We start from the raw sequence: 27,908 nt of genomic DNA on the forward strand, positions 1-27,908 counted from the left end.
TTGCCTCTTCTTTGTATTTTATTCGTGCAAAGTGTAAATGTGTGTTTTACAATCATCACGCAGCAGGTGAAGCAACCCCAAAGCTTTCGGTTGTGTCAGATGTGAAAAGCACGGACAGAGCTTGCTTGGGCTTCTTGGGATAACGCCATCCTCCATCTAGAACACACCAGAACTAGTTACTGCTGCTGTGGTACCTGGAGGGAAAAAGAGAAAAAAAGATAATATCATAGAATGACCGTGGTTGGAAAAGACCTCCAGGATCATCCAGTCCAACCACCTACCTACCAACAATATCCCCCCACTCAACCACATCCCCCAGTACAACATTTAAACGTTCCTCCAGGGTCGGTGACTCCAGCAGCTCCCTGAGGCACTGGTATGGGCTGCTAAGAGAATCCCCTAATGTCTAACCTGAACCTCCTCTTTCTAAGGAACTCCAAAAGGAATCTGAAGATCTGATATTACATTGATGGCCTAGATGCGGTCCAAAAGGTCTGAAGGAGCCACTAGTCAACTTGGAAAGCATCATTCACAAAAAAGGCAGTTTACCAGACCATCAAAGCAGGTTCTACACAAGTACCAATAACTTGCCCTTGATCTGTAAGTGTGCAAGAGCTACTTTTGTAGTAACTCCTGATTCATATCAAAAGATAGATCCAGGAACAGTGGCAGATAAGGCTCAACAAACAATATTTAACATACTGATATCTGTGTCTCAGGTTACGCAAAAGTGATAAGATCGCACCCTTCACCAAAAGAAGATGTTAAGTCAGGAATAACTGACTAAGCGACTAAAGAATTCTTACTCCAACTGCAGCCCGTCTCTTACATTATCTTTACTTCCCAAGAACCTTCTGAGCAGCACCTGTACCTTTTCATGATACACCAACAAAACACTTCCTTATGAAACCCAAAGTCACTGGAATAATGCACTTAATTTCTACAAAAATCAGGAATAAAGGACATTACGGGTATATCCAAAGAAGAGACAAGTTTAGGTGCAAGGAAAACCATACAAGAACACCTGTGGTTTACCACAGCTTTACACAGACAAGTCAGCTGAACTACTATCCACACCAGACATGGAAAACACAGTGGCAATGCCAGCCTTCTAACAACTACATGGAATATTTCATACAAAATACTCCAAATCCTTTTCATTACGTAACTTTTATTTGAGACATATTATTGTAAAAAAGTTCACATGGAATAATAAAACCATTAGAATTTGAAGTGGGTTTTTTTTGGGGAGGGGATTTTTTTTTGTCTATACACATCAATACACAATGATTAGGCTTACAGGTTAAACACGTGACGAGATCACTTTATCTGCAGGAGCTTTTCACATTACACCTTTGATCAGAGATAAAAATGTGCTTAAACACACACAGTAGAACACCTCTATTTCAAAATTAAGCCATTTCTCAAGGACTATACTTTCTAGTCTGAATTTAGTAGTTACATTGCATTAAAATAACTGTAATTGAAGTTCTGTTTGCAAAAACATCTGTAAGGCCATAGGAATGCACTAGAATACTTAAACTCATCAGAAACAAGAAAAATCAGTGGTTATCCTGCTTTTGAGGAAGAGAGAAATACAAGTTTTATTTATAAGAATGACATAAGCAGTTTGGTGAATGGAGAAGAAAGAGACCTATTTATCATCACCTACAGACTGATCCTTAACAAGTTCGACGTGGCAAAACTGCAGTTACATTAACAGATAGCAAAATAACAGGGCATTTCCACAGACATTTATGCATTTTTACACATCATTCATGTACTCGAATCAGTATCCATTCACAATATTTTAATGCAGTACGTATATTCAAGAGTCCTCTTTTTACTTGTGAAAATGACTATGACTTTTTAAATGACTGTAAGCGGACTAGAAAGGGAAATGTACTTACAATGGGAATAGTTTATGTAAAAAAGGGGAAAAAAGAGGGGAAAAAAAATAAAGAAAAACCACAACTACAGGTCTGAAATTCAACCAGCATCTTCCAGACTGTCCCCCACATAGAAAAGTCAGCTACGTTTTGAGTGGTTTAAGCTTTAACAACAGTACAACTTCCAGTAAGACAGTAAGGACATCAGATATTCTAGATATACTCAACAAAAACAACTTGTGCATGTTTTGCTGAGCACAGACTGGAAGCTAAAACTGCAACGCACTGAGACCACATTTCTTTTTAAACCAGTTAGAAAAATACTGGTCAGGATACACAGACACAGGGCAGAGGAATATGTCAAAAAACCTCAACAGCATCAACAGTGGTTTTATTCCATTAAAATCCACCAGAAACATCTGCTTCTCCTAAAAGCTTAATGGCAACTTCTGGAGCCAAACAGAAATACATCTGCTGCTTAATGAATAACTCTATGACTTCCGTTCTAATGAAGGTGAGAATACTAACTAGTTGACTGAGGTATAGTTGAGTCCTTCAAAACTTAGGTTATATAGATTTGAGAAAAGTAGCAACAGAGACCGCACCAAACAATCGTACTGCTATTAGAAAAGCCTGTAGTACCCAGCATCTGATGCTTAGGCAGAACGTGTCATTTATCATCACCCACTTGTCTAAAGCAAAACATAGCTAGAAAATTCCCAGTTAAACATACAGCTGATTTGCACGCTAAGATACAGCACGGTTTTCTATGTCTGACAAGGCAGACTGTAGACAGAAAGAGGTCTATACTGACCAGAAGTTAGCACACTGACAAAGTGCAGCCACTCAGCCATTTAATACTGCTGGAGAACAGGGGTGGGGGCAACACAGAGAGAAATCTGCATTTTTACCTTATTCATAAGACCACATGAAATTAGAATTCTTCAGTTTCAGCAGGGGACAACAAAATTGCACTAAATTCTTCTACAAATAGAAAAAGATGAACTTCACATGAACATTAAGCAAAGTGAAATATTTACTGCATCATTTTATCATGCATAAAGTGAATTTCCTATGGTCTTACCTCACATTTATGTACAGTTTAGCACAGCTAAATGTAAGAAAATAGCAAGTTTCCCCCCGCCCCCCCAAAATACAGAGCAGATACCCCAATTCACTGCTGCTTCAAGAAGCACTTCATAGACTCTCCTACTTACAGGCTCTTTCAAAGGGAAGTTCATGGAGACTAATATTGAATGTACACTTAACCACACAGCGAAGACAGGAAAAACAACACAACGCATTCTGTAAACGGTGCCAAACACAGAACATGTCAGTTTTGGTTTGCAGACAACCCCTGAGATAAAAACCAAAGTATTACGACACCAAGTAAGTTGGAGGTAAATTACTGAAAATAAACAACATTCATAATTGGTGTCACAACACTTTCTGTACAGAAGCACTTTTTTTTTTTTTTTTTCCCCAAAAGAAGAAAAAGAAAAAACATACAGGAAATGTAACTGCTTTAGCCTGTCCAAGAAACACATCACGGGTAGACAACCGAGCAGTCAGGGATGCTTTGACTCTCCACTAAACCTTTGTTGCCATTAGGATTTTTTCTTTAAGTGCAGCAACAGAAGGTTCTGAGATTCACCATCTGATTACAGTAACTATTCCCACTAAGCTACAAATGGGGATAGGTTGGTAACACCTTAATCTTTATGGAACCAGCTACTACTGTTAGATAGTTTCAAATCAAAGGTCCTTTATATCTTACGCTATTGGTCTGTTCATTTCCAAAGGATTTCCAACAGACCTGAGATGACAAATTCAGGACTGGACGCCATGAATGAAGCAGTTATCTGCAGTAAGAACCAATTCACTGTTTGCAACTTGACAACATAGTGAAGCAAAAGCAAGCAGGTCAGAGACATTTCTTTGACAAGGACAGAATCCACCTATCCCCTAATAACAAACATGCTGGACACAAACTTGTAGTTAAAGCTTACAATGGTCCAAGTTTGGCACATCAACAGAACCAGAGCACCTATTTTTACTTTCTCATTGAGGAAAATCTTCAGTAGACAATAAAAAAGTACTAGGAACAAAGATTACGGTATACAATGCTCAGTTGAGTAAAAAAGGCAACTAAGTTTCAACTCTGCTTCTAACAGTCTAGGTCACTGTATCAGTTTTTGACGGAAAAAAAGAAAAAGTTGTACTGATTGAGCAGACCAATGAGGGCTTCGTACATTCATCATTAACTGCGTCACCAATACTACGTTCCAGCCCGAGTGTGACCCTTTATGTAGTGCCAGAGCTTGATGAACTTCAGCAACCACACGGGAAGCCGACTTCTGGACACCTTTTGTCAAGGGCTGATGCTTACAGACATTAACAGACCATCTTTATCATTAAAACAGAAATCAAAGTCACCTTTAGAGCAGTCATTCTGAGCAAGTGAATCCATAAAGTGGTTACTCAAAACTCATGCATTCAGATTACATAAGCCACTTAAGTGATAGCAATGAGGCCAATCTGTGATGATCTCAACTCCAGGGTGTACTTCCTCATCGAAAAACAAAAGAAAAGGTGCAGACAGTTTGAGCTAACAAATGGAAGTTAGGTGAGGAAAGACACGGTGTTTATTAAAGTTACCAAAAGGTGCATCTGTGAAATCAGACAGTGACTGGCAATTCGGAACACAACTTTTCTAAATCTGGTAAAGAAAGAAAAGCAACATACTACATTCAGAATAAAAGCCGTGGCTTCTGCACGAACAGATTTGTGCATCTCTGAGACAGAACTCATACAAATTGTTAAGTGTCAATTGTTAGAGGAATTTTTATCACTAGAGTGTCACCACCCATACTGCAGTCATGGCCGTAAGTACACAGCACAGAAAATAATGGAAGTGAGACTTAATCTGTCCTCTGGCTGTTCTGCTTTAAAATAAATTGGTTCAAAAAAGAAAGGAAAAAATCTGCACAAATCTGTTAAGAATCTTACGTACAAGTGGAACTGTGCAAATACAAATGTAAGATTGTGCTGTAACAGGCAGTAAGAGGCTAATATGGATGTGCAAAGTTAAAAGAAACATAGCAGCTTTTGCAACAGGCAATAAAACAGAAAGTAAAAAAGGAAAACAAGTTAACTCTTGCATTTGTGTCTCCACTTCATAGCTTCCGTATTTGAGAAAGAGGAGCCTGACAGATCAATAGGCTTAGTGAGCAAAATCCACTTGATATTTTGTGTATCGCAGTCTACGTTCAATGGAGCTCTCAGCAGCAGCTTGGTGGTATTATTTCTGAGGCTTTGTGACCCTGTGCTTTCAAAGAAGCAGAAAAGGTTCTAAGTGTGCTGCAGTCTATTGTTAAAAGTTCATCAAAGTAGCGTGCATCGAAAGAAGCTGCTCTTCTTAGATCGATTTTCTGTTATTTTTACCGGCCCACCTGCCCCCGACGAACTGCTGTCATTCTGAAAAAGAAAACATTAGCAGTTTCACAAAATGCCACGTAAATTAGAACTGATTTTAGCTTTACTAACTACCCCATTACATCTCCCTCTTGCAAAATGATAACTGGAGCAATGGTTTGTTACAGCCTGAGCTTCTCAATTATCCAGACTCTGTTAATCACTTCATAGAACTCCTTATCTTTAAAAGAAACATTCATCCATGGTCCAAATCTCAAGTATTAGCTCAGCGAGTGACCACAAAATGTGACACTCAATGAAGTAAAGATCACAGTGTAACAAGGACAAAGAACACACCAGTTTCAGGCTGCTCAGAGGTAACGTTCACACAAAGTAAAGAACAATTTCATGCCAAGGTGCATTTGTGCTTAAGTGACTGCTTTTAAACAGATAACATCTGTACACTTAACATCAGCTTGAGTTTTAGCATCGGTGCTAGTTAACAGCACAACCATGAAATCCACCGCTCCTTTAACATAAAGTGATAAACTCCTATTGCTCAATGAAATTTGCATCACCAAATCCTTGTTCACTAGTAATGGCAGCTTCCACAAGTAAATTTGTATTTCTTAGTGACTACAAAACAGCCTAAGAAATTAGCAATCAAATTTGGCACCTACTGAATCTCGCCTTCTTCTGTGACAGGTTAATAAGGTAAATACATTCTGCTATTATCCTTTACAGTAAATGAACAACTAACTACAAGAGCAACAATGCTTTCCAGATACAGAACTACGTGTGATTAAGAACTGCTTCATCACATAAAAGCTGCATGTTATCTTACGAATTAAAAAAAATGAAGGATTATGATTATGTTACAGAAACACCGGTTGGAAAGTGGCTGGCTGATCATCTGCTCCTGCCTCTCACTCAAGGCAGAACTATGACTAGCACTATAGATTTGTCTAGTTGAATTTTGGAAACTTTCAAAAACAGACCCATAACCCTCTTCAGAACCTATTCCAGAGCTACACAACCCTCATGATGACTTCCCCTCACCCCCCATCAGTGCCCAATCTAAACCTCCCAAGCACCAGTTTGTGGTCACTGTTATATTAACTGGCACCAGCAAGGAAAGCCTCAATGACCTTTGTAAGCTGCTCCTCAGATAGCCGTAGACAGCCTTCCTTTCGACATGCTAAGAAAGCCCAGGTCATTAAACCCTTCCTATGTGATCTTGCGGTTTTAAGCTCCCTGCCAGAAGAACTGTCCTAGTAGCTCTGTGCTGGATGCTCACTTGTTCTCCAACTAACATCCCAGGAGATCGAGATGTAAAAACTAGAGAGCATATTCCAGCAGCAGCTCTGCAGGCCAGTTTCTCCTAGCGTAGCTGAGCACAGTGTTCTTCCCCCTTCCCCGTTCTCCGCCTACCATCCGATTTGATGTAGAACCCATTGCAATCACCTGAAACTTTCAGACAAGGCTACTACTAGCAAGCCAGTTATTTTAACAGTAATTTCTGTGTATCTACTTTGTATGCAACTAGAAATACAAACCATTTTTCTGTTGAGCTTTGTCATAATGTCCCGTGCAAGTGTGAAAAAAGCCTGGGGAGGAGAAAAAATAAGAACAGAGCAATCAGTCAATAGAGACATTAAAAGACAGGTTAGGAGTAGTCAGGCATACAAACATCCTGTAGGCCACACAGCACTTTCAGTTACAAGGCACAGTGTACAAAAGCTGCTTATTTAACACTGCAATGAGCATGCTGTCAAAAAAGAAAACAACACACAAACCAACAACTAGTTTCAGTTTCTATCTTTCTCAACTTTGAAGCAAGCAAACAGCTGTCCCCACTGCCTACCCCTCGGACAAAAAACATCTGTTGAGTAGAAGGCTACATACATTAACTGCTTTTTTTTTTTTTGGCTGAACTGTACTGCATGTTGCAACTTGAAATGTACATAAAGTTTTGAGGCTGGTATATCTGAGAATTCACATCAAAATTAGCTTTCTCCCTGTCTTTCAAAGCCTTTGTTCGTGGGCTACCTATAGCCCTTCTTTATGCTTACAACATTCTTTAACAAAAAAGGAAAGAAATCACTCCAGCCACTCCGGAAATTTCAGAATCACAGACTTGAACATACAAAGGAGCAGAGAAAGTTCTGCAGCAGAAACATGCTGCAATTCTCCCAAATTGATCAACAGTAAATTTCGGAGTACCGGGACATATCAACACTCTAAGTACATTCCAGACTGGGGAAACTGTAAACCTTTACTCTCTCATTGTGTTCTGAATATATCCAAAGACAAAAGCACTTAATGCAAACAAGTCATTGGCAATAAAATAAACCAGCTTACTTGAGTTCACAACACTACTACAAGTGTGTCATTCCCCACAAGTTTCAACTTCTGGTGGAAATAAAACTAAATGGTTACTTGCTGATTATCTACGCCACTTGTATCTATTTATTCTTTCTTCACAAGTCGTGTAACAATTTATGAAAGTACTCATAGTCAAGCAGCTTGCAGTAGGCACCAACTAGTTTAATAACCTAGAAGAGTTAAAATGAAATTGCAGGGCATAAGCCTACCTTCCAAAGGAACTAACCAAGATATGTGCTTTGTATTAGAAGACTGTTGCTAACCACCATTGGTATCAGTTGCTAATACTCACACTTCCACTGACTGCCAGAGGAATCGTTATGATACTGAAAATCAGGTCCAGCCCTCTTCCTGAAGCAGCACAATGCCTCCAATCTGAATGAATAAATCTTAACACATCTGCCTTTTCACATCATACTATTTTCTTGCTCCCGTTTTTCATGAAGTTAACATCCTCACACAGCACTCCCTGAGATGATAATAGCGATTCATGGCACAACAGATCTGACTTAAGCTACTCTACCTTCCCAGTTTATTTTCTAATGCTCTCGCAGATATGGAGCTGGTGTTTTTAGCATGGAATTTATAAGAATACAGACTGCAGGCCTACAGATAGAGTAGTATTAGCTTTCTTCCTCCTCTAACATCAGTTTATGACAGTCTATGCTGATGTTCCATGTTTACAAGAAAAACTTTAGTCTCATCTGCACAACATACTTAGCAGTAATGTGATGACTCCTTGGCACAGCAGCACGTTGCTCTGAAAATAAGGAATCTCAAAGGCAGTTCCCCCCCACAGAGCTTGGTTCTAAAATTCTACCTATTCCCAGTCCAAAAGCACTTGCAATTGAAATGTGAAGCAACTGCTGGTCACAACAATAGCATTCTGTAAACAATCCATTGTAAAACTTAGTGTTTCTCGTTTTACAATAGCTTCCTAAGTAGAACAAGATTGGTAAAGCTAGGTGTGACTTCACGTCCCAGATCAGGTCAGGAAGCCCATCAGTTCCCAATCATGCAACATGCCCCTACAGGAGTATTCACAAAATGCATCCAAGCATAAACACCCATTCCATTCCTTACCTCTTCCACATTTATGCTGGATTTTGCACTTGTCTCCAAAAATTTGATTCCATAGTCAATTGCTAACTGGAAGAGAAAATTTTTCAGTCATTTTGAAGTTCCTTTGCAAATGAATGTTTGACATAAGTTCGTAATACAACAGCTGTCACAGACTGCAGCAGGCTTTGCAAACAAATGAAGCTTTATTTCTACTTTTCTTTTACTAAAGCATTAAAGTTACTGGACAAGCAGAACAATGTTAGAACGGGCCGTATTGCCCTGTAAATTCAAACCCCTCAAAAAGATTAACTGCTCACAAAGGACTTAGATTTTAAGACCCAAAACCACTGAAATAAAACCTTCAGTGCTATGGGGAGCAGATAACTACATAAAACCATCCACTGAGTTGCGTTACTAAACATACTAGTTCAGCTGCATACATGGTGGTGTTTATTGCAAAGTACTCTTACACTGTAGTATAGAGTAGCATTCTATTCCATAGCATTCTGTTTTTACTGAACTGATTAGTTTAGTTCTTGTACCTATGAGAAGTGCCAGTAGCCACCACACTGAACTTGCTAAACTACATACAAAGCTTTATACTGAGACTTACAAGACCTCATGCTATAGCAAAGCTCAGCATTCTTTACAGATTCCTCCCCTCAAGTCAAGGATAACTTTAAACTTATTCAAACTCAAACACAGACTATTTAAAAACAAGCCAAACTTCTGACATCTTGTATCAAAACGTTCTAAAAACGAGAGGTGTGAGACACTGTTTTTCTCATATGCCTAAAAGCAAGCAAATATCCTATAGCCGGAATACTAAGAAAAGTTGGCATCTGAATGAAGTCAGCATAAAGCTTACCTTCTCCCCCTTTTCTTTTGAGACTTGTCTCTTTTCATTCATGTCACACTTGTTACCCAGGATCATCCGCTCTACATCCGAAGAGGCATGCTGAAGGGAGCAAAGATGGCATCTCTTAGAAATAAAGAGCACCGTGATTTCAAAGAAATCTGTGTGTCAAACCCATCCACAAATGGGCACCACCTTTTCTAGATGATACCTAATGCCAAGGCATTACTGAGAAAGGCGATGACTTTTCAAACAGGCAATCTAATACTGAAATAATGAAATAGCTTTGAATGAAGATTGCTACATTTAATCTACTTATAATAAATTATGCGTAACATTGCGCTGGGATTGAGGTATCATTACATCCTACATTTGCATTTTTAAAATAGACTATTAATAAATGGTGAAGTGAGTAATTATAAAAAGAAGTTTCGTGAAAACACATTTCTAGCCCAGTCAGACTGGGTCAAATTGATTGCTAATACAATAATATTATTTGACCCAATATCAACTGGGCTTATTTAAAGAATAATAGTAAAGAAAAGCCTATGGATTTATTTTCTGGGGCGAGGGGTGGTGGTACACAACACATACACAAAGAAACACCAGAAAACAAGGAACAAGAAAACAGATCCTGCTACCTAACTACAGCTTCAATAAAATTAGGGCTTCTCCTCTAACTTCATAATTATCTCACTCTAATTGACAGAATGTCCTGATAAATAATTTACAATGGTTAAGCTTTCTTTCTGCTTGACCAAATGAAAAGAATAAAGATCTTTAATTCTACAGGCACAAAAGCAACTGAAACTAGACAGAACTGTCACCATCTCAGTGCGAGACCTCAAGGTGCACGTCCATTCCATACACAAACCCAAAAGCAAGAGTACAGCACAAGTCATAGTAAGATCAGTTTTGAAGCACTTCACTATTACTTACTAAACGTAGGCTTTCAACCTTCCATACCCACAGGAAGGAGATAATACTCTTCACACTGGTATTCAGTTTCATTCAGTGTATAGACATAAACACACCAGCTGCTATCGTGAAGGTAAATTATTATTTTATTATTATTTTTCCCTGTGAAATCTTAAGGTAGAATGATTAAGTAGTATTTTCCAAAGCCTCCTTTTACAAAGCACCTACCTCTTCAATGTTTCTTATCCAGTTTTTTATGTTGTCAAAAGACTTTTCATTTGTTATGTCATACACCAGCATAATTCCCTAAATAAAATTAAGAAAATTTAATTAGATGAGCTAATAATATTGGTTGACTTCTGATGCATGCTGTTTGATTGTATTTACAATTAATTTGACATAGGACTTACATACCTACAAACAGTAACAATTTATCAAAGTATTATGCATTTGTTTACCCTGAAATGTTTCTACTTAACATCTCATGGCACTATTATAAAGATCAAACACACTATTAATAGGAAGCTTTCAATTACTGGCTTGTAGTCAGGAACAGTTCACAGTCTCTACTGTAACAGCAACTGGGATTGCTAATGTCAAGTTTAGAAACAGCCACTCTATGCAGTCAAAGAATGAGAAACCTGTGAGACCCGTGAGTCTGCTGGGGACAGCAGATTCTTTCAAGAAAGGTCACCTCAGGTGTTCCCACAAAAGCTTTAGCTCTTTCAGGCCGTTATGCATGTGAACTAACACAGGCTCTCAACAAGCCGCAGAGCCCATGAAACTACACAACAGCTGCATTGAGGACAGACTTCCAGGCTTATCTCCATTTCTCATTGTGTACCCAACCGCTCTACATAAGACAAAGCAGCCCTGAACTGGGAAGTGGGGAGAAGACCACATGATTGCCAAACTATTTTTAAGTACAAAAATGCTCAACCGGAGCCACAAGCACTATTTTCAACATTTGTATTCCATGACAGGGGAGTTATCTGGACCCACAGCCAGCCTATGGACAGTCATTCATGGAAGGTGCTAAGAACACACTGTAGCAGCACAGATAGTTAGCAGCAAGTTTAAATTAACAGCGACAGGAACTGTGACTAGAACACCTCAAATCATGGACCTAGGGTACCTCAAATCATGGCATTAAGAGCCATTATGCATAGTTGTAACAATAAGAGTGAAGACAAACAGATATCTGACTTAAGACACTCCCAGTGGTGGTAAAAAATAACATTCACTTTACAGGTGATTGTGTTTCTAGTCCAGATTCTGTGTTCTCTGCTGACAGTAATGAAAAGCAGAAGAGAAAAAGCAACTCAGTAAAATAAATTATTGGAATTAAAGTCATTCACTACTTAAGCTTCAAATATTTCAAATGTATAAAAGGGTCCATTGCACTATGAAGCCATCAAATCCAAGCTTGGCAACTTAGCTTCTTTCTGCAATCCACACAAATTGTAACTATATTAAAACAGACTGAGTTTCACCACAAAAAAACCCACAAGCAACTATGACTAGACAATGTATCAGCAAGTAACAAAAAACTAAACAAGAGAAGGCTTCATTCCCAGCGGCACAAGGGACAATCACCCAGTTCTCCAGCAGAAGACCTACCCGATGCAATTTAAGAACAGCAGGACAGTTACACTAGCTGTATACACATTTCATGAAGGGCACTTACCATGGCTCCTCTGTAGTAAGCTGTCGTGATTGTGCGGAACCTCTCCTGGCCTGCTGTATCCCTAAAATCCAATGACAATTTCATGGAGAAGCTCTTCACACTTTTCTGTACTTAAGAGCTTTTTTAAAAACTGAATAACAGTGTTTTGACACTCATTAATTAAGGAAAATACCACCTAGAAGCAATGTGCATGTGTTTCTTCAGCCCTCAACATCATCTTCACTTCCAAGCAGTCATATTTAAAATCAGTGATTACAGCAGCACCACAAATGTGGCACACAGGCATTTCCATGCAAGCAATGAAACCTCAGCACTACACAGCCCTTCCTAGTATTAACAAAGGTAGCTCTGATGCATACAATTCCTGAATTAAATACATTAAAACATGCAGCAGTAAAATCACAGAATCATAGCCCCTTTTGAGCTGGAAGTGACCTTTAAATGTCATTTAGTCCAACTCTCCTGCAATGAACAGGGACATCCACAGCTAGATCAGGTTGCTCAGAGCCTGACGCAGCACGTCTTCAGGGATGGGGCCTCTCTGGACAACCTGTGCCAGTGCCTCTCTGCCTTCAGTGTTAATAGCTTCTTCCATATGTTCCATTCTGATGCCCCCTCTTTTAGTTTGCAACAGTTTCCCCTTGTCCTGTAACGATCACACTCCAAGATAATTCAGGACTCACTGAAAACTTAAGTTGCTTTGGAGCACTTACCATATCTGTAGCTTGATCCTCTTGCCATCGAGCTCTATAGTCCTGATCTTAAAGTCAATGCCTGCCAGAGAAAGATTAATTTTGCAGTTAATGAAAAGGAAGCGTTCCATTTCCTTTGTACAATTTGTTAAATGCAAACTTTAAAAATAATAATAATAATATTATGTATATATATATATATATATATATATATATATATATATATATATTCTGAAGTTACCATTTCTGACCCCAGATCCCACCAGGGGCTGCCTGACCCTCGAATCCCAGGCCCCCTCCTTCCCTCCCCCAGATTAATACAATCTGAAGTTGACAACCAGTTTGTCTTTCACTAGATCATAAACAATTACTCCATAGTTAGTTGCAGTCAGTAAAACACACTGCTTTGGTCCTCTCTTCTTTTTTCTCAGACAAAATTTAAATGGCAATTATCAAGAGTATCTTCAGCAGGAAAATGCTGTTTCTGGCTTTATGAATTTAACCAGAGCTTAATCAGGAAGCCCTGGAAATAAGCCACAAGGTTATTACTTTCATACACTACAAAGTGAGACAATGAAATACAGACATTCATTAAGACCTTGACTTTCATTCTTCTCACATGAAATATTAATATTTTAATATGCTGAAAACAGTGAGTTTCAGCTGCTTAATATTGATGCGCTACATCCTTAGAACACATCAGCAGAAACACGCATCGTATCAGCACTTTTACCACTGAATAAAATTAACTGCATTGATTTAAAATGCTAAGACTATTGCTACAGTCCTAATTCCCCAAGACTCACAGATGGATTTACAAACAGATCTTTCCATTAACCTACATTCTGACAAAGCTGAGAACGGTGCCTACTTAAAAAACAAACCAACCCAGCCCCACAAGCCCTTCCTGTAGGCAAGGGAAGTTTGGCAGGTGTTACCACTTTTTCCATTACCTGTCAATAGAATTTCCTATCTACTTTACCATAAAGATTTTCCCCCTAACCAGGTACAACATCCGCTGACATCACACTTCACCATGTTTGTATGAGAATGAATCCTGTTGGTTCTTTATTTTCTCCCTAAAAGTTACAGAAGCACAGTTTGCTTCTTCAGTAAAGGGGGCTGTATTGGGGACAACAGTAAAGCAATGTTAAAAGGTTTTTGTGTGCCTAGGCCTGAAGGATAACTGCCAGGATAACCATGGCTAAGGATAATGCTGTGCTCACTGTAAGCTACCAGAGCTGAGACACGTCAGCACCAGCAGCGGGAGACTCCCCAGCGACGGCATCCTGAGCAGCAGCCTGCGCTGCAGGTAGGAGCCCTGCACCGACCGAGTAACTGCAGTTACTCATTTCCCTCACAGTACCAGGATTTCCAAAACAAGACGTGCACAAAAACCAGCTTCTCAGAAATCAAACTTTCTAGTAGGAACTTCCCCCAAACCCACCTTGAATAAAAGAAAAGCAATAGGGGAAATCCATAAACGTCTGCCACAAGACAACCAAGTTTAACAAATGCAAGAGCAACTTTTGAGAAGCTAAAACGAACTGCAAACTAGTGCTGCTTTTGTTCTTTTGCTTCAGCAACAGGAAGCGGTGAGCTGCAAATGTTCAGGGCTGGAGCCCCGTGACATGTGCTGCCACTTCCCACTGAGCACACGCGTGTGGCTGTGAGCACTGCTCTGCTCACCCAGCATTTCTTATCCCAATAAGTTCTTCACTTGCGCATAATCACGCAGTGGGATACAAAAGCTTGAAGAGACAAATAACAAAGAGCCATTCACGAATCCAAAAGCTTGACCGCAAAACATCACAAAACTTGCAGTTCTAAAATGCAACGTGCAATGCTCTTCTGTCCAGAAGGGTGAAAGAGCCCTGCAGCACTTGGATGCCCACCTGAAATTATGTTCTAGACGATTTTAAGGAGATACAGACCTGGATTTAGTTCTATAACAAAAGGACAAACAGGATAACTACTTGTAATGGCCAAAGTAGAGCTGGCACATGGCAAAGTCTGACAGCAGCACTTCCACCCAGCGAGTCTGTAGGTACTAGACATGAGAAGAAGACTGTCTATTAAAGGAATTGCAGACTTGCATCTGTGCTAAGAACTGAACCACATGTTAGTTCGGACTATAACTGCTGGGTTTACTGCTTTCAGATCCGTGCCACCTACAGGTCAGGGATGCATCCTCTCATCTCACATGACTAAGGATGACGATATATTCTTCCACAGCTTCCAAGACAACTGACAACAATACATTCACACCAAGAAATACACACACTCAAAAAGGCCAACATTTGGATGCACACACACGACAGCCCCACCTAAGCCCCCTATGACTGAGGCCAACAAGTCACAACCATCCCACACACGGGGCACACTGCCACCACTACTCCACTCTTCCCTATGGCCCCCACGTACACTTTCCTTATTTCAACCACCAGCGTAGATTTTACCCATGATGAAGCTGCAATGCAATCACCTTACAGAGACACCAGGAAAGAATCCAAAGAGTTGTGTGACAACAGTAAATATACAGGACTGCCCAACACCACAGATTCAGAGGTTCCTTCTCCATGTTTAGTAGTGGTATTTTTCTGCTATCAACATGTATGATGCAATTCTTGCAAGAACTGAACAGCCACATCAGCAGCAGGGCTGAAATGGTTCATGTTGCTATGGCAGGTTCTGGAGCAGCAGCTCAGCCAGTGCCAGGCCTGCACCACAATAGTTCCCTGCAATGCACCACTGCTCAGACATACAGGTTGTTTGTGCTCCAACATAAGGAAACATAAATAGAGGATTCTGGCTGGAGCCAGTACATCAGTACACCAGCTCCAGCTGCAAGGAAAGGCTTCTCCATTCGTTACCCTGCTCACAGCAGAGGCCATGGAAGGGTCACGTTCTTGAATCATACAAGTGGTTAAAAAAACCACAAATCCTTAGCATTTCTCTGTATGACAGTTATCCAGTATATTAATTTCACCCTTCATGTAGCTCAACAGCAGTTTGCAGCAGCTGGACCTCACCAGTGAGAAAGCTGTGGATCAGTTGGCAGTTCTGGTTGACCCCAACACAAGTTGATTTAATAGGCTTCCTATTTCACTAAGTCCACAGAGCCTCTATAATTACAATGACAAACTAATTTTGGGTGCATTTGCAGTAAGAAATCAACCATGAAATTTAAACCTTTCAGGACGTGAATTAAGCATCAGTCTCTAATTGCACATAGTAGCCTGCATATCTACAACTGGACAGTATTTCTCCATCTCTAGCCAAGCAATATGTAATTTATGTTAGGGAAAAAAAGTATCAGCCCTCAATGTCCCAGTATTTTAAATGGTTCAGGTTTTAGTACATAAGCCAAAGGAATTTTTAGAAAAGGCAATTAAACATCCAGGATTAGCAAAGCAACAGTGAAAAACATGAATAGTGAGCTTGTTTGCTCAAGTCTCATTTTTATACCCATCTGCCAAAGAATGCAGAAGATACATCACACTATTAGATCTCGCTCATCACACCAAAGACTGTTTTGCTTGAGCTGCACTTAACACCCCACTCTTTTAAGTGAGAACCCCCCTCCCCATTCACCTGAATCTTACCTTATTCTCCTAAAGCAAGAGTAGAGGAAGCAAAATGTTATAAGGGGAAGAACATTTTTTTCCAGTGGCGGTGGCACTTATCACCACTGGACACCAATCGCAATCAAAGTGAGTTCATTACAGGGCAGCAAAGGAGGCAAGGTACAAACCCTCCTTATCCTTCTTGAGCCATACAGCAACAGAATGACTGGAATCTACACAGCAACTACCAAGCTGAGCTTGCACCAACTACACTGTGCTGCCCCCTCCAATCACACTGTATTGATTTGTGGAGTTGTGGGAGTCGGTTCTTTTTGCCTCCAATGGGCAGAACTGCATACAAGGATAATTTTGCAACTTAATGGCAAGATGGAACATGTAGGGGCTCCCGACAGACAAAAGGAAAGGAAACTTTTTCCTGCAGTTGCTCAGAGTAAGGCTGAACTAAAAACAACTTCAAAAAGAGCACGATGACTTGGAACCGACCTACAGAAAGAGGAAATGAGAAGAGGCAGATGGCTGAAAATCAACATGCTTTACGTACAGCTTGTTGAATACTGCAGGCTTTTGGTTCTTGTGAACAAACAGCCATTAAGCCACAGGGACAAATGTCCAAAGTAGGACGCCGTAGGAAATAGCTGCCAGCAGGGATGGCTGTTCCCAGCAGGGATGGCTGTTCCCAGCTGTAGGATTTGTAGCTTTGGGATCAAATGAGTTATTTTCTTTAGTTTTGTTTGTTGTTCATTCCTTCCCAGCCCCCGAGACTCTTTAAGGTACTCCATTATTTCTCTATTGTTGTAGCTCCAAGCAGTATAGTGATGCCTCAGAAAGCTGGTTTCACATTCCATCTTTCTTGAGGCATTTCCAGTAAACCTAAGAAACAACCAAGGAAGAAACAAGATCAGACTATGAAAAGCAGGGCGGGGAACGCTTGCAACACAGCAGCATCACAGAACATAATGCAGAAGAACAAAGTTCAGTCACTTTGAACTTGAACTTCTGGCTTTAATCCCTAACAACATCTGCACTGCATTTTCAGATGATCTCAGCAATTTCTATCACTTTGTTAATTCAAGATGCAGTCATCTTTTATTGGCATCATTGAAAATGCAGATTAACATCAGGCACTGCACCAGGGTGAAGGTCAATGCTTTTCAAAAGTTGTAAGATTAATTTATTTTAGAGTTACACGGGAGTGTAGCCAGTTTTATTCACCCTTTTACAACTTAAAGAGGATAAAACTGCTCTCAGTTCCTTTTGGGCAGCCTGTGAGAACCCAGAAAGTGCATCCAAACTCAGGGTGGGCAGCACAAGCTGCTGTGGGTTAGCTGGCCTGGCCTTTCGTCAGCTTATTCCTCGCCCCTACTAATAACATAATACAGTTTTTCCTATGCAAAGATAACAAAATAGTGTCTTGCACCTTTAAGTGCAAGACAGACTAAAGATCATGAAGGAAATTTTAACCACTACACTGATAAGCAGATACGAGTGGCACAAGGAGGCAAGGCAATGAAGAACGTAGGTGCCACATACAAATAGCACACGGTGGTTTCCTGCTCTCCAGCACTTAAAACTTATTACCAAGATGTGATCAATCTCTGTAAAATTCAGCAAACTGTGGCTTCCTCCAGCAGACACCTCCTCAGCTGCACCACAGCTACCAACCAGCTTCCTTTAAGAGAAATTAATTACTATTAAAAAAGCAACAGGACATTCAGAGTAAAACTTGTAATTAATAGAATTAGACCCACTACACGTTGGCACAGCTCAGTAGCCTACACTGTACACTGACTGACAGTGAGAATGAAGCACGGTGCCCCTCAGCAGCACTGCAGTGGGGCTCCTATGGGCTCAGCTGCCGCTATGGCACATTCAAAGGCTTTGGTGTGAATGCTGAAGATCTGCAAGTCAGCTTCTCCCAGTTCTGAAGTTACAGAGAGCTTTGATACACCTTGAATCGCATGATTTAAACACCAAAAAAACTTGGTCCAGCTTTACAGACCATTCCGTAACAGCAGAAGGAAATTCATTACTGCTAAGTATAATTATGGACCTCCACAACTTCAAAGGGCTGGGCCTATGGAGGTGTACCAAATCTAGTCCCTATCTATTACACATGCAACAGAAAATAAACTGCACTTGGTGGTAACTCAGTTTTATCTAAAATGGTTGAAGTTGTCCTACCATACAGACAGCAAAGTTTGTTTATTTTAAGGATTATTTATAGACTGACTAAGGGGAATTCACTAACTGAGCTGCTTTGAGAACATATTTCTTTCCAGTCAACATGCAATTGAGAGTGGCAAATATTTAAACCTCCCCCATGAGACTTGAGCTGTGACCAGCCTTACAGGCAGCTGAAGCGAGGGCAGGTGCTGCCATCCAGCAGTGGGGACTGAGCCCTTCCCTGTTGGGTCAGGTCAGTTTTCATCTGGGTAATTCAGCTTATCATCATCTGATGGCATAACTTAGAGAAAAGGTTGGCACAGCCACAGCTACCGCTCACCTCTGAGCAGGAGCCCACAGATTCCATGGGACTAAGCAGGAAATGAAAGTCCCAAGCTCACAGGACCAAAAGGCAGCTGGCAGGTAGCTCCCAGGTGTGCCAGCATGGACCTCCCCAAGGCTGTCACCTGGGCAGCCGGTGTGTTGGCAGGTGCAGAAAACACAAGTCTTCTTGAACCAAGGCAACTCTGAACTAATTATCTATTAGCAAGAAGTGCTTGTTTCATCCAAAACTTGGTATCTTAAGCATTAAAGAGACTGAAAAAAAAAAGGCTGTACTGAAGAAAATCTTCTATGATCAACACTGGCCTTGCCACTGTGATTTAAATGTTGCTGCTCATCACTGATGTACTATTTCAGTTGTGATAGTGAGAACAGGCCAGGAAAGGTGAGGTCTGTTTTGGTTCAGTAACTTCAGGTCCAGGTGGAACTACATGACTGTGCAGCCAGCAGCTGAGATGCTATTTCTCTATTTCTTTGTTAAAAAAAGCCTCCTAAAGTTGTAGGACTCCCACTCAATCTGAACATCTGCTCTGACCCGGTTTCATAGAAGGAAGAAATAACAACCTCAGGGACCATATCACTGCATACTTACAATAAAGGAGCCACCAGGAAAAAAGCCACCATGCAGTGTTATGGAATTCAGGATGTAAAGAAGTAAATCACTACCTCATGCACCTCCCATCCCTGCAGAATGTACCACAGCGGTGCACACAGACCCTGCCAGCTGCAGGCCTGAGATATACAGAAGAGCTGATGGGAACAGCCAACCTGTACAGCTTCATATTGCTGTACCCAACACCCATGCTGCCCAGCACCCCCTTGAAAGGCTGAGGGCCATCAAGATGCAGTCAGAGAACAGAGGAGAGATGAACTGTATAATGGTAGGCAGTCAGGATAAATTAGAAATCAGCGCTATATAGTAAAAAGCAATTTGGAAAGGTGAGCAATACCCCAGGAATACTCCTCTGATGAATTAAATGGATAATACTTGTAATCAGACACTCACCACACTCTCCAGGTCTCTAAAGTCTCCAGGAGGAAAAATACCTCTCATATGGGAATTATTAGCAACACAAAGAGAAAAACAGAGGGAGAAGTGGGGAAAACATTCAGTCCACAACTTTGTTACTGATGCTCTGGCTAAAAAGATCTTGGTTACGTGCAAAGACAAAAGTGTCTCGTTCAGTGAGAAATATAGTCTTAGACTGACTATCTAGTTGAGGGCTTTTAGTTAGGGTCTGAAATACAGTCGTGTTTTATGAGAGAGCACATGAAGTTCCTAACAAAGCAGCACACAGTGCCAAAAGGCTGAGCAGAAAGTTTAGAGATACACAATTTATTTCTGAAGACAGCTCTTAACAGATTTTGGAAACATCTTTCTTACAAGATGCTTTTTTAAACTCCTGTTTTCACGTGGGAGTAACGACAGGGGATTTTTCTGCTAGGGAAGTGAAGGACATGGGGGAAAAAAGCTGCTTTATTTAACTGCCTAAATGAATAAGACAATAGGCCTGATTTGAAAGGCTCTTACTGCCTAAACCACCAGGCAATACCACGTAACTTACTATTCAGGCCATACGTGTCTTTTTGGCCCACTACTGTTTTCATTTATTCAAGCTTCTTTTAATTGCCACTTCACCTTTTTTTCCTACACTGGATCTTCGCATTACTACTGCTAAGTCAGAGAAGCTCTCCAGCCAGTGGTTACTGTGACTTTCTGCTTCCTTCCACACTTGGCTGGACTCAGATGCCTCACTTCATCTTTCATCCCGTCAGACGTCTCACCACACAGACAATGAACTGTGTCTGTAAAGGAGAGCACTTTCTCTCTGGCAGATGAAAGAAAGGAAGATTTTGCACAGCTTGCATAGCAGGTGGTGGCAGTGTACGCACCCTCAGGCTGGTGGCCAGCTTGGTCTCATTCATTTTCTGAGTTCAACCTGCACTTCCCAAGAAGGAAGACATGGTGCCCAGCTCCTGCTAGTGTCCTGCCTGCTTTGCACACTTACACACTGCCATACATACATGAGAACACAACCAACGTTCTCCATCAGTTTTAGTCTACCGCGCACACAGCAGCAGGCTTGTAGAACAGGGCAAAACTAGGATCAATCGACTTCAACTTGCTCAACTGCCTGTCCTCCTGAGCACAAGTCCTCTACAACACACAGTACTTCAGCTGCCTTTAATGAAGTGTCACAGCTTACATTTCGGAGGAAAGCTCGCTGTAAACCACAAGATCAAACTGACACCAGCTACAACTGCTGGTGAAAAACCTTTAGAGGTACTAAGCTAACACCCCCAGCTGGAACAGGAAGTTGCTGGCTTGAGTTCTGACTTGCATGCAACTGAACGCCTCTGGATCAAGCCTGCTGGTACAACAGCTTTATAAACAGCGCAAGCACATTCAAGTTACTCAGGTTCTTCACATTAGGAAAGGAACAGATCCACTGTACAGATCTATGGTCACTTTGATGGAGTGAGCATACTACCACAACACAGCAAGATCAACAATGGTATCAGTGGAAATCGAATATCTGTCAGCAATTAATTCCCAGCACATGAAATAAAGCATGATGATAAATACTGCATGCACTCTTCATCACCCACTGTGAATTCCAGTTACATTTGGGAAGAAGTCAGGACAAGACATCCTTCTAAAAGAATGCCCTAGTGCAGACAGACAACAAAAACCCCATGGAAAAGCTCTGAGCCCTCAGCACTTCTCTCAAAGCCTGCACCAATCAAACAACACAAGTGTCCCTACACTCATTCAGTGCTGGCCCGTATTCTTAACTCTGTGTTCAAACCACGCCACAAAGCAGCTCTAAGCTGCCCTGCTGCCACTCAAATAACCAGATAACACATAACCCAGAGACAGCTCCATCTGCCAATTAAGTAGAGGCATAAAACAGTTAAGACATCTGTCACACTGCTTCACAATATCATGCAGAAGGAAAGCTGAAGAAGTGTTTAAAAGAAAACCATGCAATTCCACTCATATGGTCCCACTGCAGAATGCAGGAGGGCAGCACAACCTCACCAGCAGACAAAAACCAAAGTTTAAGCTGACTTGTTACCAGCTATCAGATGCACAGTCAGAAGTGATACTAACTGAAACATTTTTAACCTAAGCTGCCTCCAACTGCAGTGCTTCTGATTATCAGGGTAACATCTCACAGGCCACCACACCACTCTGAAAACCAAGCCATGCTTCCAGTTTCAGATTTGCCTGTGCCCCACTGCAGGCTCCGACCTCCTTCTCACACAGCTCCCAAGCACTGCTAGACTTGCACACACACACTTCCATCTACCATGCAGCACCACCCGAGTCACTCACACCAGTCTCACTCCACAATCTCCCTTACAATTCCCTAACTATAACTACCATTAATAAAGCACCACCTACAGCTCCTCCCAGACTTCTCTTTGCTCATCTATGTTTTCTTCTGCAGTTCCCACCATCTGAAGAAGCCCAGAAGAGACCAAATGAATGAGAACAACGGGTACCAATGAGGGGGAGGAAGACAATCATCACCACAGGAATAACAACAACCCAGCACTGCAACCGCCCTCTTTGTCTATCATACATTATCTGCAGGGAAGAGCAGAAATATTCAAAGAGGCACAATTTGACTTGAACACGCTAAAACAATTTCCACTGCACATTACAGACACGGAGATTTCAATGCAAAAGGGAAGTTGAAAATTCTGCTTGTTCAGAGGATTTTCATCAAAGTGTTATAAGGTCAGCACACACGTGCTCAGCTGCTGGAGCCACGTCCTATTTTGCAAGATGAAGGCCATGGAAAAGTCACTTCTGTAAAACCAACAAGTCAGTGCACTGAGAGTTGAAACATCTCCTACGGGCAACTTCCTGCCAAATGCTGATATCATCTTGGATTAAGCAGTAAGCACAGCGCCTTGTTTCAGCCAGCAAAGCCCTCGTACACAGTCAGGAGAGCTATCAGTGAGGAGATACAACTTCACTCCCAGGGAAAACAGCTTCAACAACAAGTTGAAAGGGACACAGAGAATAGACCTTATTATTTGGAATGATAAACCCAATCCAGTTTTACCAGACAGCACTCCTTAAACAGCAAGTTGGGATACGCAGAGACTTCTAAATTAACACTCCTTCTCATGCACCGCACTGAAAATACTAACAAAATGCATGCCAGATACTCCAAGATAAGATTTTGCTTTAGGAGGTGTTCAAGTACAAAAAATAGCTGACAACTGCTCTTTATTTTCCGTGCAGAACTGTGCAAAAGCAGAAGTTTCCACTCAGGAAGCAAACTAACATAACCTTACATAACATGTTTCCAGTGGAGAAGGTTTCATCCCATGTTAACGACGAGACGCTGATCCTCACCGGGGAGCACAGCACTGTTACGACTCGTCAGCCCTTACAGAGGGTTTCCAAACAGAGCTACAAAGCCCTGTGTAAAAGTACCCGAAGCTGCTGACCACAGACAAAACCCAGCAATGCAGAGAAACACAAAGGAACACCTGAGAAAGAGACTGGGGGTTCACTTCTCTTACTGATGGCACAGACTGCTAATGGTATCGGGTACTGCGAGTACTCAAGACAAAGAGACATTCTTGAGCCATGAGACACTTAAAAAACAAAAAGGACCGATTTATTATAATAAATAGATGTGCGCTGCATTCACATCCTACTCCTCACGCAACTGCTAGCCACAGGGCACCAGGCTGAAGCCCTCACTGTCTGAAACCACACAGCCCTGGTTACACCACTAACAGTCCTGAGTAGCAAAGTCAAGGGGACCATCTGCAAACCTCTAAGCAATGCACAAGCATTTAGCCTGAAAGGCTTGCTTTGCATGACTGCAGAAAAGAAGAGAATCTGCAAAACGTGTAGTTCAGAACAACACAAGCACGCCAAGCAAAAACAGAGTAACTACAGTTCATCTCTGTAACAAACAGTGAGCCTAAGTTATTCAAATATGCCAAAGTAAAACAGCATTTCCATTTTTCCCAGCAAAAGAAGATTCCATCGCTCTCGTAACTGAAACTAGTAAACAATAAGAAAAATATATTTAAAAGATATTTGGTGCTTAGATGTTTTTGTAGGCCCTTCCATTGTAGCGCTGCTTTGATTTCTGAGCAGATATGCATTATAAGAAAGAAGACAACCACAAGTTGAACACTGCTGGGTTAAGAGAAGGCTCTGACTGCCTCACCCCTCACAGACAGGGCTGGGGCAGGAGGCAGATCCCAACACCTCACGCAGATGCCTTCTCAGACATCCAAAGTTAAAGGAACTCCAGCCCTGCCAGGAGCAACAGAGGCCAGGAAAGGAGGGAAGACACCTCTAAGAGCACACAGTATAGTGTGCACTCATCAAAATCATTGTGAGCTGAACACATCTATACAGGAAGTCCCACCCGCTCTTTGGAGAAGCTACAAACCCCGCAGCCTGGTGGCCTCCATCACAGTGAGAGGCAGCACACTCAGTTCTGAACATTGATCTGGGGACCTCAGAGTTTCAACCAGCAGGAGCATCACCTCCCTGCAGCTCCTTCCACACCACAGCAGCCTGTGCTCTACCTGCCAAGGAATAAACTCAGAGCTGTTAGATTTCCCCACAGAGCACCCAATGTTATCAGCTGTGCCGCTGACCAGTCAGCACGCACTCACTGCCCCCGTTCTGTATAAAGAAAAAGCACCTATGAGAACACACAGATTAGATCTACATGACTGAACCAAAAGGGATACAGGACACCCATGAGGAATACAGGAGGAAAACAAACAAACAAACAACAAAAAGCATACTTGTATTTAAGCACACAAACACTTTGTACAGTTTCCCTATTTGCTGCTCTCCTGGTAGGTGCTTCTCTAAAAAACAACGGGACCAACAGACAGTATGAACAGGAGAATGCAACTGAAATGAAGTGACAGTTACTACCTGTGGAATCAGAAGTGCACCTCAGCTCCCAACAACTTCCTTAAGATTATTATTGCTAATTATAGGACCCTCGTAAAAGCAAACATTCGGGGGGGAAAGAAGAGAACAGAGCCCAAATAACTGAGTATGTCAAGAAACAAAGGATCGTACTTGCAGACCTTGAAACACTGAAGTGAATCAGGGAGACATAAAAAGAACCACACCAAGAAACAAAGCAGCTCAAGAACCACCAAGACGCACGAAGGACACCATTTATGTCAGCCATCTCTTCCCACGTATGAAAAGCATGACACTGCTAGAGGATTTTTTGGAATCCCACACATTACTTATTAAGCTATAAGACTTTTAATCTACCACACAGAGCCAAGCACCCTTCCAGGTAAGCTGCTGCTCGGTCTCTGCTGGCTGCTGCTATGGAACAGGGCTGCAAAGAGCAGGCAGAGAGAAACAAGAAGCCACGTGTTGCTTCAGCTCATCCGTGCCTCCATTTCCTTACTGCAAGAAGAGTTCACTCCTTATCTCACTGTTATTCTTCAAATGCAGCACCGTTGCTGTGCTGAATACTCACAAACTCGGCTGCAATTCACCCCCTCATTCCCAGAAGAGGAAGCTTAGTTTTACTCCAAAAACCAACCCCATCTCCAGCAGTTCACCACAACTCTCCGGCTCCATCTGACACAGCAACGCAGCGTTATCTCTGACAAGAATTTTGACATTCCGCTTACGTTTGTTTCAGCAAAAAGCCGTTTAAGAGCGGCAGAGCTCACAGCAGCGCCTGACGCCTCAGCAAAGCGGTCGGGCTGAGCTTCAGAAAGCGCCCTGTATCTGGCAGGGAGCTGCCTCCGTACGCACCACGGCTCCGGCCTTTGGGGCCTTCTTCCACGTTCTGGAAACTCGCACACAAACCCCAACGCCCACAGCGACACAACGGCTCACGGAACGCTCACGCCACGATCCCGTTACCGCAGCGCTGCGTTGGAACGCAGCCGAGCACAGCGCGCTTCCCACGGACCACAGCCCCCCGCCCAGAGCCGGAACGATGCCCCGGGACAACCGCTGATGCGGCCGCGGCCCGCGCAGAGCGGCGGGGAGGAGGGAGGAGGGCGGCGGGGCGCGGCCGCCCCTCACGACCGGGGGACACAGAGCGGCGGGCACGGCCCGGCACGGCCCCGGGGCGGCGGTTCCTCCGCGCGGTCCCTCACGGCCCCAACGGCCCCAACGGTCGCGGTGCTGCCGCCCAGGCCCTGCTCTGCTCCGGCGGCCCGTCCGGCCCCGGCCCCCCCCCACAGAGCCCCTCCCTTGTCGCCTCCCGCCCGCAGGACCCCGAGCAGCCGCTCAGCCCCTCACCGATGGTGGAGATGAAGGTGGTGTTGAAGGCGTCCTCGCTGAAACGGAAGAGCAGGCAGGTCTTGCCCACGCCCGAGTCGCCGATCAGCAGCAGCTTGAACAGATAGTCGTACGTCTTCGCCATCTTCGCTCGGGCTCCGCAGCCGGAGGGGGCGGCCCAGGCGGCGCGGGGAGGAGACGGAACGAGGGCCCGCCCTCCAGCCGCGCCCAAACCGGCGGCACCGCGCGGGGCCGATGGGAGCTGCAGTCCGAGCGGACATGGAGCACGGGCCCACACGTATTGAGGTGTCGGTGCCTGTGGATGAGCCCCGCTAAGGCCGCTCCGTCGTGATGTACGCGATGTACTGACCGGGATGTACGTGATGCACTGACCGGGATGGTTCTCGCAGGTCCCTCTGAACCAACCCGCTGTCCATCAGGATGCTTTGAAACCAGCCTTGGTTAGGTCACCAAACTGGAAAGGCCAGCGTTTGTTTTATGATGTACTGCAGTCAAATAGATCCACTGTAAGTGGGCTTTGGGATTCGGTGAATATCTCTGCTGAAACTCAGCTCATCCATTTAAGGCAGAATTCCATCAGTCACTGTATGTGTACGTACAGTGCACAGAATCACAGAATCACAGAATGACCCGGGTTGGAAGGGACCTCAAGGATCATGTAGTTCCAACCCCCTGCCTGGCAGGGCCACCAAACATACACCTTTACTAGATCAGGTTGCCCAGGGCCCCGTCCAACCTGGCCTTGAACACCTCCAAGGACGGGGCATCCACAACCTCCCTGGGCTGCACCTGGTAAAGCACCCAGCTGAAGAAATGCACTGGTATGAAGAACAAAACGCAACAAATCTCTTGATTCACAGGAAATAAACACAGCATCTTTATGCACCATTAAAACAAGAGGAAAATGTTTGACTAGTGTAGCACCACGTACATTTTAGGGCAGTAACAGATGACAGACTGCCTCCTTTGTTCCCACTCTCGTTTGTACTTTCTCAGATGACGGAAAAAATCTGTTTTCCCACCTGTTTGAAGCTAAGAGCAGCTAAATGCAAAGAGAACTGAGTGGAAATCTCCTGATCAAGCCCTTCTGCTCAGTGTGTACCAAACCAGGAAATTCCAAGTCTCAACTGTTTTGAGAGATGGATTTAAAAAACAATAGAGTGAAACGCTGGTAGAACCCAGATCCTGGTATTTGTGGCACCACTTGGAATCTACGGGTCCAATCCCTGCCAAAGATACGAGGCAGTCCTTCCCAGAATGCCACACAACTGAACATTATCAACATGAACTTTGCTCCTTAGCTTTGGGACACCCAATAGCTAATACGATCATATGCTTGAGATACGTCTTTAACAGCTGTGGTTTTGGCAGGTGCTTCTGCCATTTACAACTGTTTGATGACCAACATGTGACACTCCTTTAAACAAAGTCACTTATTCCCCAGTTACAGTAAATAAATCTCTCCTGGCAGGTAGATACTTCTGTGCTCATCCAGTACATTACTATGCTCTGCTTTTAAGATGTAGTTTAAAGAGACCAATGCATAGATCTAATTGTTTTGGTCTTCATGCATGACAGTACTCCACTTTATGCTAGCAATTTCATATTTTCCATGTGTTTATGTTGCAGAA

At 42.6% G+C, this 27,908-nt stretch overlaps 1 protein-coding gene across 3 annotated transcripts; it reads right to left on the bottom strand.

Moving 5' to 3' along the window:
• On the bottom strand, positions 1–26,496 carry RAB8B (RAB8B, member RAS oncogene family). 3 transcript variants are annotated; one of them, XM_015872308.2, is made up of 10 exons: positions 26,278–26,496; positions 12,925–12,985; positions 12,212–12,272; positions 10,753–10,830; positions 9,619–9,708; positions 8,772–8,837; positions 6,860–6,910; positions 5,342–5,366; positions 2,801–2,873; positions 1–194 (listed from the first exon to the last, which is right to left on the bottom strand). In XM_015872308.2, the coding sequence occupies exons 1-9, from the start codon at positions 26,399–26,401 to the stop codon at positions 2,824–2,826; spliced, it is 606 nt and encodes a 201-aa protein (XP_015727794.1). In that variant the 5' UTR covers positions 26,402–26,496; the 3' UTR covers positions 1–194; positions 2,801–2,823. The 3 variants fall into 3 exon arrangements, with proteins under 3 accessions (XP_015727794.1, XP_015727795.1, XP_015727792.1); XM_015872309.2 differs by lacking the exon at positions 2,801–2,873 and having other exon boundaries at positions 26,278–26,494; XM_015872306.2 differs by lacking the exon at positions 1–194 and having other exon boundaries at positions 1,152–5,366; positions 26,278–26,481.
• Positions 26,497–27,908: the final 1,412 nt, after the last annotated feature.

The sequence above is a fragment of the Coturnix japonica genome, chromosome 10 (assembly GCF_001577835.2).
Source record: "Coturnix japonica isolate 7356 chromosome 10, Coturnix japonica 2.1, whole genome shotgun sequence".
In the NCBI taxonomy this organism is placed as follows: Eukaryota; Metazoa; Chordata; class Aves; order Galliformes; family Phasianidae; genus Coturnix; species Coturnix japonica.